The following is a 15,625-nucleotide window of genomic DNA, read 5'->3' on the forward strand; positions in this document are numbered from 1 at the left end:
AGATAAATAGACAACTACAGTTTGCCCAGATATTTAGTTGAAATAACTAAATGAAACAATCTCATTGTCTCTAGGAGATGTAATGAAGACAATTCTCTATGGTTCACTGGAAGAGACTGAATTTCTTTTGTGGAACAAGAGAAATTTAAGTGTCTAACATGCTCTTAATACAGTGGAATTGAATAGGTAATGGTAAAGTAATGAGTTTAGTGACCAGTGGTATTTTTACCTATCTGTACTTTTTTATTTTGATGAACTTTTACTTCACACCATTTCAAAGCATAGTATTGCACTTTTGACTTGTTCCAGTGAGTCAGCAGCTCACTGATTCAGTCTTGTCAGAGTGAATTCGCTCAATTGTTCATGGCTGACTCGAAATTAACCAAGAGCTGATGGCATGAAAGGTTAATGATAATAAGTTTAATATTATTGTAAATGAAAATCATGTTTAGGTGTTGACTGTCCAGTATTTGTGAGCAGGTCAATATCTTTAAAGGAGGAGGATGTGACATGTGGCCAAGTATGGTGACCCATACTCGGAATTTGTGCTCTGCATTTAACCCGTCCAAGTGCACACACACACGGTGAACACACCCCTGGAGCAGTGGGCAGCCATATTGCTATCGCTGCAGCGCCCAGGGTTGGGGGATTGGTGCCTTGCTCAGGGGACTCACCTCAGTCGTGGTATTAAGGGTGGAGAGAGTGCTGGTTATTCACTCCCACCACCTTCAATCCCTGCCGGACCTGGGACTCGAACCCGCAACCTTTCAGCTACAAGCCCGACCCCCTAACCATTAAACTATAGTAAACATTTAGTCAAGTTTTAGTTGTGAAATCATAGTCATGTTTTTGTCATGCTGTATAAAGTTTAAACTGGTAAAAATCATTTTTGCTCAATTTTGATTGTAATGATTGTCATGAGAAATTTACTTTAGCATTTTAGGTATTGCATATTCAGCAGTAAACACAAATCAATAGAATGTGGATTCATACGCGTATGTTTACCTCATCTAGTGTACAGATTTATTATAGACTATTTAATATATAATGTAATATCAAAGACTTAGAAATGCACTCTTTCTGTCTACATTTATGAAAACTGGTAAAAGCATTACTGAAATTCCTAATAGTAATTCTAATAATTCAGTATTGCAAATATAGCTGCAAGCAGCACTTACTGGGTTCAAGCGCTTCAAGGCATTTAAGCACATATGAAAAAAGACATTTAGCAAGCCTGTAACCACCTAAATCAATTATTTAAAAAAGCTTTTTTTGGGCCAAAACCAGGTAATTTACCATAAAAATATTATGTTTTTAACATTTATGACTGTTATAGTGCTAGCTGTGGTCAGATCTCATTAAAACATTGCATGCTTGTTCAGAATCACTTGTCGCATGTGCTCAGCAGGTTTTGAGTTTTCCTTTAGGCTTTATGGGATTTTGAGTAAATTTGGACAGGACCCTTTTCTAAACAACCCCCCTATAGCTTAGAAAAAACCTAGGACAAGTTCGCAAAAGTACGATGTACAGTAGTTTACGGCCTTGAAAATGCAATATCACCACCACCTGGCTAATTTCTTTCAAATTTCTCACAGACAGTGGGACGTGAGTCAAACGGGCCCACTGAGTTTCGTTCTGATCAGCCTCCATTAACCTTGTCTAATAGGTGCTCAAAATTCATCGTGTTATGTATATGAAAAATTAGTATTTTTCACACATACTTTTTAAGAGAGAAGCTCTGATTTGGGGATTTTAACTCTTCATATCTGGCAACCACACACGAAAGCTCGCATTTTTTTGAGAAATGTACAGCGGTCCGCAATAATGTTTTGTCTCCTTTTTTTTGACAAAAATAAAGAGTTGGGTTTTTTTTTAGTACTTTTTAGTCTCATCTTCCATCGTCAGTTTTGCATATTTGCATATTGAATCACAGTTATCATTTACTGACCTTATTGTCGTCTCGACATTGTCTGATTTTAGTCATGGGGAAAGGTTAGTCATCAAACACTGTTTAATTTTCGTTAACAAAATTAACAGTAAAGTAAAATTGTGATAGAAAGTAAATAGAGGTGGGACAAACAAAACAAATATGATTGCTTTATTGCTCCTGTCTGTGATGCCAGTAGTAATAATCATACAGCACTAGTGCTGAGAAAAATCTCTTAATGCGCTTGTCTTTCAGATTCTTAAAATCCTTTTTTTTTATTACATTTTTTACCTTTTTACATTATATTTGCTTGTATGCTTTTAGTTAATCATTTTTAGCATACAGTTGTTTTAATTGATTCACTATAATTATATTAAAAAATACCTTTAATTTAATATAAATGCACAAGTAAATTTGATATTCAGAGTCAGCTTTTTCACCCCTAGAAACACTTTTTTTCAGTACTTTTTATGTTTAATACTTATAAGATTAAAATCAAGTACTTTCATATTTTTACAAAAGTAAAATTACTTAAAATTACTAAAAAAAAAGTTACTGAAGCAATATTTTTATTATGTTATCTGTACTTTTGCTTGATTCGCCTACTTTGTGCACCACTAGTAAAGACCATTGAGGGTGAATAGAATTGCATACAAAGTTTTTTTTTTTTTTTTTGTGTATATATACTATTGAAGCCAGTGACTACCAGCACTCTTTAAAATATTATGTTTTGTGTTCAACAGAAGAAAAAAAAAATGCGTACAGGTTTGGAACAACATTGAGTAAATGACTAATTTTTATTATTTATTTTTTTTTTGTAAGATATGATTAAAGTAGTGGCCTTCTCTTCTAAAGAATGCAGCTGATTAATTCTAATGTCATGGTGTGTAAATGTGCAAGGCCTGCAAGAGACTCATTTGTATGCAGATGGTTTTGAGGGGTTAACTGGACGCTCTGCTGGAGATCAGCTCAGTCCCTTATTAGCATTTAACATTTCTTCAGTACAGAAATGGGCCAGTCTCGCTTGAGTATGCGCGTCATGTATCGAGCGGGCAGAAAGCACGTGTCCACGCTCCTCGAGACTCGCTGATGAATTTTACATCGGACACCATCTGCTGAGAGGCAGAGATCCAGCAACAGAGACCAAAGAAGAGCAGAATGATAATGAGACACCAGCCGGTTTTAACACGCGGCCACAGGAAATGAAATATGAGGCTGTAGCTGCTTTCTGCTGTCTGCTGTTATGTCATGAGCAGGTCCAGACAGACTGCTTGGCTGGTTTTGGGGAGGATTCAGAGGAGTGGCTTTGAACATGGTCAGATGTTTTACACTGATGATCAGAGTCATAGCAGAAATGTTAAAAAATGTTGCAACTGAACTGATGCAGCAATGGCGGAAAGAAAGCAGCACAAATACAGCTAACCGAGCTTTGTGTCCAATTTTAATCATGTAGGTCTGACATATTTAAACTGTTGACATGTTTTCAAGACTGGACAAGCCAGTACGTTGCTTCTGTTTAATAGTTTGTCAAAAGTGGGTTTGAGTGATTTTCTCATTATGGAATTAATGCTGTTTGATGAGTCAGTCAGAGTTTGAGTTTCTGAGCTTTAGGAATAGTCCTGTTGACCATTACATTCTGAGACACCCGCAGTCTTTCTTTTGACACTCAGATGGGACTGAGAGTTTCAGTCTGATTTCACACTCTTCACGCTTTTAACAGGCTGAGGTGACAGCCAGGCTATAACTTTAGAAATCTATCTGATCAGACGGTAATGTGAAAACCTAACTAGCATTAAACCAACAGCACGTTTCCAACCAGGTCATTGCAGAGGAGCACATGCTCTTCAGTTCAGATAAACCCTCATTAAACTGAAAAAAGAGCCACTGAGTTGTTTATATAACAAACTGCCCTGTTGTCCTGTAGGTGACCACAGTGGACAGGTTCCAGGGTCAACAGAATGATTACATCATCCTCTCACTGGTCCGCACCAAAGCCGTAGGACATTTGAGGTGAGCACTTCCTCTAAATATTCAGTTATTATTAAAATATGTAGAAGAAAAAAGATTTAAAAAAAAAAAAATGGCTATTTAAAGCCATTTGATTCCAGTTTTAAAATGTGGTTCAGTGTTGCAAAATCAGTGTTATTTGACTGTCATTGAAATTGTATTTTTGTTAATATTTTAATTTCAATTTTTTTTTTTTTTTTTGGTAATTTTAAAGGTTTAGTCATTTTTATTGTGATTTTTGTATTATTATTATTTTTTTTTTTCATATGTCCATATAGGTTTTTTTTATTATTATTTATTTTTATTTCAGATTTAGTTAAGTTAAACCACATGAGAATGAGATGTTGCCTTGTAAACGAGCTGAAATTAAGCTTAAGTTTGTTACATTTTATTTTAGATTAGATTTATTTAAAGTTATGACAATGTTTTTTTTATGCTATTAATTTTAGTTAAGAATAATGACCCTGAAAAAACAAACCGCTTTGTAAAAAGACATAGTTAAAACTATTGTTTAAATATTAGCTACATGTAAAAATTAAATAATTAATCAATTAATCAATTATTTCTAAATCCAGCTTTCAGTTTGACTTAAAAAAAAAAAAAAAAATTGCTTAAAATTAGCACTCTGCCTCTCTGAGTCTGTCTTAAAATAAATCTGTGATCCACAGCAGGGTTATTATTGTTAGCTAAAACTAAAACCATAAACATAATTTTCATTATTTTTTTATATAAAATAAATTATTAACTGAAATAAAATAAAATAAAAAGTAAAGGGCTTTTTTTTTTTTTTTTCTTCAGCTAGTTGCCACAACAAAATTAAATTGTTGTTTTTTAGTTTGAGTTCAAATACTCAGATAACTAAAATGAATACATGGATGTAATAAATGTAATTAAAATCTATATTGACATTTAAAAATGATAAAACAGTAAAATGACTGTAGCTTTTTAAAATTGAAGTGCAGTCATAACAAAAATCAAATTCAAAATATTAACAAAAACTATGATAGTATGTTAGTGATAGTAAAACAATGTGTTTGTGAAAAATGTTCTATGAAGTAACTGATGTTTTCTGTCTCCCTGCTTCCTCTTCACTCAGAGATGTGCGGCGTCTGGTTGTGGCCATGTCTCGTGCGAGGCTCGGCCTCTACATATTTGCCCGAGTGTCTCTTTTCCAGAACTGCTATGAGCTGACGCCAGCCTTTAGCCAGCTGACCGCCCGACCTCTGCAGCTGCACATCCGGCCCCATGAGTACTACAGCTCTGTGAGTACAGCCGGCACGTCACATCTCAAGATTGCTTTCCTTATGCCTGGGCTCTCGGCTTGCTGGAGAAATTGGTATTTTCAATCAGTTGCAGTAGTTTATGTTACTGCTACCAAGAGAAAAAAAGATAAAATAAAGTTAATTATGAATTATGCGGTTTTTGCACTACTAGAGTCACCTAGTGGAACTGCAAAAATAAAGCATATTTATTATTTTTTTTAAAACAACTTTTGCAAACACTTTTTACACACGCCCTTTCTTACTCTTTTATCTGGGGTTTGACCATAAAGACCTAAAATGTGGCCAAAGCTCGCGTTCAGCTTACTACATGAGAAGAAACTCCATAAGTTATGATTGGAAACCAAATACTCCATCAAATTCCTTCATCTTGTAAAAGCACCACCAGTATTTGCCATTGTTCTACCCCGATGAGCGCATTTTGCCACATTTCTGTAGCCGAATTGGAATTCCTTTTCCCATGAAACACCCTCTGGCTCAGCCTGCTACAGTAGCCACACCCCAAACTCTTGCTATTGGTTGAGCTGAAGTGATTGACAGATCTGAGCGGAGAGCTCCAAATGTTTTAATGGTGTCTGTAAAGCTCACTGTTTAGACTTTTGAGAGAGCTAAACCCAGGAATGACACTTGAGCAATAAACTGGGTTAAGAGAATGTATTTTGAAAACTTCACCTTTAAAGCGGTGTAAGCAATGAACCAAACCAACCAGCTACGAAGTCAGTCACATCTTTACAAACTTTGATTTAAAGGGGTGCTATTATGCTTTTTCACTTTTTGAACTTTAGTCAGTGTGTGGTGTGTATCTTTGGGCATAAAAAAGATCTACAAAGTTACAAAAGTCCACTCCAAAAGGAAAGCTTTCGTTTTTTTTTTTTTTTTTTTTTTTTTTTTTTTTTTTTTTAAATCCCTTTTCAGAAACTACAACGGCCCTTTTGGACTGCAATGTTTGTTTTTCCACATTCAATGTTGTCACAACGCGGCCCATTAGAATATCATTAAATTAAATCCCGCCCACGGAAATTCAAATTGTTGGAGGGAGGGTAGGGATGAGGTGGGGGATTAGCCTAACTATAGCGATGCAGTGCAGAGAACCGCTTCAATGAGCCGCAGCGCAGCGGGTATAAACACAACCATTGACTAGAGTGGCCACTTCAAAGCTGTAATGCGCCACAGACGTGTGCAGTACAGGGATTCGAAACACATGCTGAAGCTGCAGTCTACTCCGGTTGCCGCATCAGAGCCGTAATGTGCCGCAGGCGTGTGCAGTGTGTGGTAACAGATTTATTGATCATACAGTGTAGATAACGTTAGCTTCACTTATAACGCGAGTGTTTTTTAAAATGCATAAACTTGCACTAGAATAGGCTAGGCTAATCAGTGATGATGTTCTTTGATAATGTTAGGCTGCTTTTAGCCTTATGCTGCAGCTGGTTTTGGGCAATGAATGTAAAGTTTGTAAATAATTAAATACATTAGCACTATGATATCATGTATCAGCGATCTCGCAGGCTGACGATAGGACCCAACACTACTGTAGCGTATTATTTACTCACCCTCCATGCATCCTAGCTGTATATGACTTCCCTCTTTCAGACGAATGTAATCGAAGTTGTATTAAAATGTATCCTGGCACTCTCAAGCTTTAGAACGGCTATGGGTGTTTCTCCTCATTCTCCATTCATCAGTCCAAAACAAGTCCAATAATATGCCTCCATCCATAATAAAAAGTGCCTCGCACGGCTTGGGGGGGTTTTTGTAAGAAAAATATCCATATTTAAAACGTAAGAATCACTTTAATCTTGCTTGCGCTAACAGTTGTACACGGAACTTGCTTCTTTGACAAGGGGTGTGGCAGTACTGAAACACTGCTTAAGCTGTTCGCCAATCACAACGCACTGGGACAGCTAACCAATCACAACACATTTTGTTTTTCAGAAGGTGGACCTTCATTAAACCCAGAACTAATCGAGGCTCATGTGCCAGGCAGAGAGATTTGTAAAAATTGTGAAAAGTAATGCATTTTTCGAACCACCAAGCATGAAAGCATGTTCTAGTACACCCCCAAAACAAAATCATGATTTTGCAAAAGAGCATAACAGGACCCCTTTAAAGCCAACTAAATAAATAAATAAATAATTAGAATGAAACAAGAAGAACAACTGTGTACTTAGCAGCTTAAGTGACAGAAATAACTACAATGAAACTTCCCATGAGAAGTTTATTTGGTTAAAGTTTATTAAGCCTATAGAAACTATATTTTAAGTTTGTTGCAAAATAGAAATAAATATACAAATATGTAAGTATTTTGACAGCACAGAGAGGTGATTTTGTTGATTTGTTAGTCAGTGTCTCCTGTAGCTTTGACACAAATAGCTGAGCCCATTTGTATGAGACTATGTCCCTGGGTTTGTATTATTATGTTTGAATGAAATCAAGTTTGTTTGGTTTTTTTTGGTTTTTTTTCTCTCTCTCTCAGGAAAAGTACATGCTGGCACATAGTTTTAAATTTGAGTCTTGTGACTGAGCGAAAGAGAATGATTATTGTGCTGAAGCCTTTCTCTCCTTTTCTCTCTCCCTCATTGTGTCAATCCAGACGGAGGAGCGATCGTCCGAGCCTGATCAGGTGATCAAGGACATGCCAGAGATGGCTAACCGGGTTTACAACATGTACATGCACATGATTCAGAGCATGCAGCAGCACAGACAAGTAAGTGTGCTCATGTTTGCAGAGACGTCTCTCACGTATAATGCAGAGCTTTAAACAGATAAGATGTTTGAGGCAGTATCCTTGAATAGACCACAAATTTGTGTTACATGTTAAAACAGCATATTTGTTTTCACTCTTGTACATGATGATAAATGTTAAATCTGTTCTGTTACAGTGTTAACTCTTGCTGAGAGATTAGGTCTTATTTTAATCTCATCTGTAGAAAATAAGTCACACAAATCAATGTTACTCAAAACAGATCAATTGTATTATATGTAATTGTATTGCAAAATTTGCAACAGAAAAGTTCATACAATATTTAGTTAGTCCTCCTGAGGTTAACAAACAACATTCCTTGAAGGTTAAGCACCTATGACTAACACTGTTTAAAAAAAATACTTTTTTAGTAAGAGTTTCAGTAGGCAATTTATGAAGCATAAAATTATTGAAGATATTAGAAACAGAAACAGAGCAAGTTAGTAGTAGCCAGGTTTCCATCCAAAGATTTTTTTTCCTTTTAACTTTGGCACATAAATTCTATATCGATTGTTCAAATGTCGCAAAAATTTGTTTGGAAACTCTTTTTGTCGAGAAAAGGGGCCTTAACGTAAATAAATGTGGTGTCACATGACAGAATTGGCTATAGGCAGCATCGGTGTTTGTGGCGTTGCTCATGTTAAAGCACTGTTTTTCTGTAGTTTAAAAGTGCATTGAATCATATTCATATTATTAAACTGTAATCTAAAATTATGTTTTATATGGTAAGAAAAAGGCGAGTTACCTTTTAAATATACATATCTTAATTTGAAATACCTTTAGTTAAAATGTATTCATGTTGTACTAAAAGTACAAAATTTTACATCAGTTTGTTTTGGCTTGTTAGCTTATATTTTCATTCTGATGTTCTCAGTCCTGTTAAATTGAGAGGATTTGTTGTGCAGTGAGGGGAAGTAAAATATCTTGGTTTTTCAGTTTCATTGTTTTTTTTTTTTTTGTTTGTTTTTTTTTTTTTTTTTTTTTTTTCTCTACCTTATAAAGGTGGAGACATTTTAAATATTTGCTTTATTTGTGTACATTCACAATAAAAACAAAACATTGTACTTTTGTAAAGCAAAGGAAACCAACAGGCCGCTGCTTTCTCGAATGCATCACAAAAATAAAACAAAATTCTGCATTTGGCTGCTACTTGTTGCAACATTTTTCTTTTTTGTTTTGTTAATTTATTAATAGATTTAAAAATGTATATATTTCGCATATAAGCCTGTTTCTTTTATATATAGCTTTATTACCCTATGTTTTTCTCCGTTCACAGAAGTGCTACAGGTGCGTGATGTGACCATGTGAATCCTCACTTTCTATTGTTTATGCTGATTTTTGTATAAAGTTAATATCTGGAAAACAAATTTATGTATTTTTAATGGGTCACAGCCTTGTAATTTAATTGCATTTTAACGTAATCTTGTCAGTTAACGGTTAATAATGGCTTAACAACTGTCGGTTTTTGGTTAGGAGAAATTAAATAACCGAAATGAACATTCTTATTTCCAATACAGTCTAATTAAAGTCAGAAAAATAATAATACAACTGCACCTGTTTATGAATATTGCTTGATGCTCAAGTATGTGAATAGTCTATAGGCCAGTTGGATGTTTTTTAACGCATGACCTTTCGGTGCAATTTGCCATTCTGACATTGAAATAAGCAATTCACAAGATCTGTGCATTGTTGTTTCAAAGCAGTAAATGAGTAAAATTACGATGTTTTATGAATGACTTTATTAAGAGGACAAAATATTACAGATGCAGGTAAATGCACTGAAGATGCAACAATCATAACTCAAAGGAACTGCACTGGGGATCCTTTCTATCAAACAGTAGTGTGTCTGATTCACACATTATGCTCGATTCATGACTTACTGATTCATTTACTGTTTTGTTTTTTTTTCTGCAGCAGCACCTCTTGGATCCTCCTCGTCAGGTACTGAATTCAGAGGAGCCCATGGAGGCTGAAGAAGAACATCCTGAGACTCAGAATCAGAGTGAAGAGAAGCAGCCGACTGCTGCTGAGGAAGAGGAGGGACAGACGAAGATGGAGGACCAAAATGATGAGGAAGAGCAGGAGCAGGATCATACTAAAATGCCTGAGCACCCAGGCAGAGACAGCGACAGCGGGGACAGCGACGAGGATGGAGGGGCCTAGAGAACCTCATTCACCAACAGATGTTTTGATGTGTTTTAGATTATTACTGTTCACGAACATTGACAATTGAATGTTCATTTACCTTTTGTAAGAGGAGTTTTTGTAATAAAATTGAGTTAAAACTGCAAAAGTCATGTTTGTTGTTTATCGAACGCAATCATTTTCCCCTAAAAAATCTTTTGTATCCCAATAGCCAGTTTTCCTTTACACACCATCATTCTGAAATGTAAATTTAGTGTTGTTGATATACTATTATATATTTAATAAGATTTATAAATTATATAGTTGCCTTAGCAGCTACCTGAAATAAAACAAGTTTGTTTTTATATATATATATATATATATATATATATATATATATATATATATATATATGTATGTATATGTGTGTGCACTTATTTGTATGTAACTTTTTAAGTTAATGTTTATTTTAAGTAATGTTTTTTTTTTTTCTATAGTGGTTTTTAGTTTTAGTTATTTTTGTACTTGTAGTACAAGTTTTTTTTTTTTTTTTTTGTGGTTTTAGTTTTAGCTAATGGTAATATCCGTGTCTTGTAAATGGTGAACTTGAGCACACGTCTGAGCGTAGATCACATGAATGTGGTGGTTGTGTAACTCGTGAAAGACGTCCATTCTTGTGCGTCTGTCTCCAGCTGTCCTGAGCGCTGCTAGAGCTGTGACTGACTGCTGGAAACTCAACTTCATCAGCTTCATCAGGGTCTTTGGCGTCTGTCAGCAGGAACTCCAGGAAACATTAACGGAGCTTTCAAGAAGAATTTATTACGCAACTCAACAGTCACTCCCAGTAAGTCCTTTCATTTTCGTAATTTCAAGACTAACAGTGTTTGATCAGTAACATCAGGATGACTTAAATGTATTGGAACTTTAATATAGATTTGAAATGTTTTATACGTCACATTTCATCAGTTTGAAGAATGTTTATTGCAAATGGTCTCATTAATGGCTGAACATTTAAAACAAAAGCACAGAAGATTGCGCCACTCCAGAGCGGAACGTACTGACACAGCAGCATGAGACTAATGGTGTGATTTCCTCAAACCAGCCACTGGTTTTATTGTTGGTTATTATAGTAGACCGACAGTGTGCTGATCACGTGCCTCCTGGTTTGTCAAAAAGCACATTTTTATAAACTTTTTTTTTTTTTTTTTTTGCCATTATTTAAAAAAATAAATAAATAAAAATTCTTTGTTTTCAAACTAAACTTTAGATAAATGAAGAAAATTTAACATTAAGATTTAACGATTTCTAGTTGTCACATATAGGATGAAACTGAAATGTAAACTTGGTCAGCTGTTGTGCATTAAATATAATTAGTAGGTTATAAAAGGTGATGGCATCATCAATAGAATTTTTCCATTTGATTTTTTTTTTTTTTTTTTTTGTGGAAGTCCACATTTTCTATGTTATTGCTGTAAATGTGTATGGACTTGTATTCATTGTCATTTAAGTAAATTACAGAAATCACAAGAAAACTATTACATTTGTGACCCTGGACTACAAAACCACTCAGAAAGTAAAAAAGCTGAATAAATAAGCTTTCCATTGATGTATAGTTTATGATAGGACAATATTTGGCTGAGATACAACTATTTGAATATCTGAAATCTGAGGGTGCAAAAAATCTAAATATTGAGGAAAATCACCTTTAAAGTTGTCTATATGAGGTTCTTAGCAATGCATATTACTAATCAAAAATTGTTTTGATATATTTACGGTAGGAAATTTACAAAATATCTTAACAGAACATGATTTTTACTTAATATCCTAATGATTTTTGGCATAAAATAAAAATCGATAATTTTGACCCATGCAATGTATTAGCTATTGCTACAAATATACCCGTGCTACTTATGACTGGTTTTGTGATTTAAGGTCACATTTTGCAGTTTGCTGCAAATACATCACACTATTATTATCAAAAGAAAATAACTTTTTTAAACGGTAGAAAAACAAAGATATATCTTCAATTTTTTATCTTTTTTTGTCACACAAGGTTTCTCATCAGAAAAAGCCAAGGCTTTATTAAACTCTTTAAAATAAGGTTCAGTTTGAAGTAATGATGAACAATGCTTATAAAGTATTTATATTAATATTACCTATAGTTTAAACATCTACTAACAGATTTCTAAATTAGAAGTTGTATAGTTAGTTAATGCACTGTTGCAACAACTGTGTTTTTATCCAACAAATGAGATGCTGCATCACCATCAAGGTTGCAGGAAATGTTGCTCATGTTTGTGTTGTGAGGCCTGATGTAGTTCCTGATCATTTTTTCAAAGCTGGTTTCTCCAGTCAGTGCTTCCCTAGTTGCTCTTAAGGAATTTGGCAACCTCTTCAAATTTTAGTGAGACGAGTGTGTCAGTAAGCTTTACATCCAGAAGCAGGAGATGTTTGCAGAAGAATGAGACTCTGAAGCAGCTGAAACTTTAAAGGAGAAGTCCACTTCCAAAACAAAGATTCACATATAATGTACTCAGCCCCTTGTCATCCAAGATGTTCATGTCTTTCTTTCTTCAGCCATAAAGAAATTGTTTTTTCGAGGGAAACATAACATGAAAGTTTGAACTTCCAAAATACAGTTTAAATCCGACTTCAAACGATCCCAAATGCGGTTGTAAACAATCCCAGCCGAAAAAAAAAAGGGTCTTATCTAGCGTAACGATAGGTTATTTTAATAAAAACAAAAAATACAATTTAAATACTTTTTTAATCTCAAACGCTCGTCTTGTCTTTCTCTCCTTGAACTCTGTGTATTCTGGTTCAAGACAGTTAGGGTATGTCGAAAAACTCCAATCGTATTTTCTCCCTCAACTTCAAAAATCATTTCAAAATCATCCTACATCGCTGCAGAAGTACCGACCCAGTGTTTGCAAAGTGAACATGCAAAGAAGATCAAACACCCTTAACAAAAAAGGTAAAACAGCGATATAGGGTGATTTTGAAGTTGAGGGAGAACATGAGATTTCGATTTTCGAGTGTTTTACATTATATATAAATTATATAAATTGTATATAAATTGTATTATTTTTATGAAAATCAGTTGTTTCGCTAGATAAGACCCTTCTTCCTCGGCTGGGATCGTTTACAACCACATTTGTGATCGTTTGAAGCCGGATTTAAACTGTATTTTGGAAGTTCAAAAACGGGGCACCATATCAGTCCATTATATGGAGAAAAATGCTGAAATGTTTTCTTACTACATAATTTCTTTACAACTGAAGAAAGAAAGACATGAACATCTTGGATGACAAAGGGGTGAGTACATTATCTGTCAATTTTTGTTCTGGAAGTGGACTTCTCCTTTAAAGGAATATTTCGCCCACACTCATAATTTTCTGAAAATGTACTCAAACTCAGGCCATCTAAGTTGCAGTTTGTTTCTAAAAAATTTGGAGAAATGTATCATTACATCACTTGCTCACCAATGGATCCTCTGCAGTGAATGGGTGCCATCAGAATGGACTCCAGTCCATCAGTTAACATCTTGAGAAGACAAAAGCTGTGTGTCTTTACGAAACAAATCCATCCTTAAAGGGGTCATCGGATGCCCGTTTTCCACAAGTTAATATGATTCTTTAGGGTCTTAATGAAAAGTCTATAATATACTTTGGTTAAAAATTCTCAATAGTTGTGTAAAACAACACCCTTTTTTCCTTGCCAAAATCAGCTCTGCAAAAATCATCTCATTCTGGTCGAGGCTGCTTTAAATGCAAATGAGCTCTGCTCGCCCCGCCCCTCTCTTCTCTCTGTGGAGTGACAAGCCTGTTTACTTTAGCCATGTTTAGCCGTTAAACTTGCTAACTAGCACTTTATTAGGAAAGGCGATCACAAAGATTCATAAAAGAAAACGCTTATACACCCTTCTGCTGTAAGTGAAGCTGGATCATGAATGATTCACGTGAACATAGACGGATATATGTAGATCAGGAGGCGCATTCCCTTCACAAACAAACGTAATCCACTGCATCTTCAGCGGCTCAGATGTCGGGAGTAAATGACGACCACTACATTCATTATTACATCCAGCAACACATCAATTGCTCAATCGGAGATATTCTTGTCTAACTTGCATTTCTGCTCCGGCATCGAAACAAAAGAGGGCGGACTGTGACAGCTGATCTGAGGTAAAACGCTCATGTCAATCAACTATCGTGGGAGTGTCCTCTGTTGATGTGACACCACAACGACAGGCATCTGAGAATGGCTCGATTCGAAAAAGGGAATATTATTTTTACAGATTAATTAAAAACCACTGCATGGATTTTTATCATTATAGGGTAGATTTGTACATACACTGCCAACACACAAGTGTTCAAACAACATGTGAAAGTGAACTTAGCATCCGATGACCCCTTTAAGAATTTTTTTACGTCAAGCCATTGTTATTGGACAAAATATGTGTTCATAATCCATAATAACGCTTCCTCCAGTGGAAAAACTCTATTTCCTCGCACATCAAAATCCACCCACATCCACCCAAACCTGTTTAGGGCTGATTTGGCTTGTAAACGGTGCTTGAGCTATGCAGATTTCTCTCCTGATTCAGAGGGATATGACCAGAAGCAAAGGTTTAAAGTTTTACACAACTTAATGATGGATTCGTTTCTTACAAACACACAACTTTTGGAGCAACTGGAGTGGTGTGGATTATTGTGATGTTTTTATCAGCTGTTTAGACTCTCATTCCGACATGCGGAGGATCCATTGGTGGGTAAGTGATGGAATGACACATTTTTTCCAAATCTGATGAAGAAACAAACTCATCTGCATTTTCAGTGACCTGAGGGTGAGTATATTTTCAACAAATTTTCATTTTTATGATCTCACTATTTTCTAATTACTGCTCTCATTAGCACTAAAACTCTATTGCAGCGATATATTAATATTCTGAAGGCAGGATTGCGTTAGCATCCTAATTAAAAACCAAATTCTTTCTCCGGAGAACAGCACTGCTTGGTAAAATTTATGCACTGATTTTGAGGGAAAAAAAAAAAAAAAACAGGGGAGAAGTGTGTGAAAGAAATGTTAAAAAGCTGTGTGTTTGTATTTCCTGCAGCAGCAGAGGATGTCGTGTGGAGCGTGTTTCTGGGGCATCGTCTGGCTGCTGGTGCTGCTGATTATCGGCTGGCCCTTGAGCATTATGCTGGGGGGTCTGTACGGCCTCATCGCCCCTCTCACCGTCTGCCTCGGTCTGGACAGACTGGCCGACCTGCTGATGGAAGGGGCAAATCTGGGCCGGAAGTGTGCCCACAACATGAGGCACGGCAAAGCGCTGTGCTGAGACCACGAGCCCTTCAGCTCACTGCCAAGAAGTCCTCAAAATTTTCATCTCTTTTCACTTTTTTGACAGTTTATAGTGCCTTTGATTCTCTGTGACTAGAACATGATGCTTCCCTAAAGCCTTAGTGACACTTTCTTGCTTCCTCTCTGTATCTGTTGCTCTTAGGCTGTTTGAATATGAAAAATTAAAATATTCTTTCAGTA

General features: G+C 35.6%; 1 protein-coding gene and 1 long non-coding RNA gene across 2 annotated transcripts in view; both read left to right on the forward strand.

The window, feature by feature from the left end:
- aqr (aquarius intron-binding spliceosomal factor) overlaps window positions 1-10,243 on the forward strand; it is a 48,231-nt gene extending 37,988 nt beyond the window's left edge. The window contains exons 32-35 of the mRNA XM_051133399.1: window positions 3,852-3,937; window positions 5,031-5,196; window positions 7,808-7,921; window positions 9,872-10,243. Coding sequence (XP_050989356.1) covers window positions 3,852-3,937; window positions 5,031-5,196; window positions 7,808-7,921; window positions 9,872-10,120 — 615 coding nt within the window. The 3' untranslated portion in view covers window positions 10,121-10,243. The remainder of the gene's footprint in view (window positions 1-3,851; window positions 3,938-5,030; window positions 5,197-7,807; window positions 7,922-9,871) is intronic.
- Window positions 10,244-10,657: 414 nt separating this feature from the next.
- Window positions 10,658-15,625, forward strand: LOC127179718 (uncharacterized). Its single transcript, XR_007829544.1, has 2 exons — window positions 10,658-10,925; window positions 15,198-15,625. It is a non-coding gene; the product is annotated as an uncharacterized LOC127179718 (long non-coding RNA).

Source organism: Labeo rohita, chromosome 17 (assembly GCF_022985175.1).
Source record: "Labeo rohita strain BAU-BD-2019 chromosome 17, IGBB_LRoh.1.0, whole genome shotgun sequence".
In the NCBI taxonomy this organism is placed as follows: domain Eukaryota; kingdom Metazoa; phylum Chordata; class Actinopteri; order Cypriniformes; family Cyprinidae; genus Labeo; species Labeo rohita.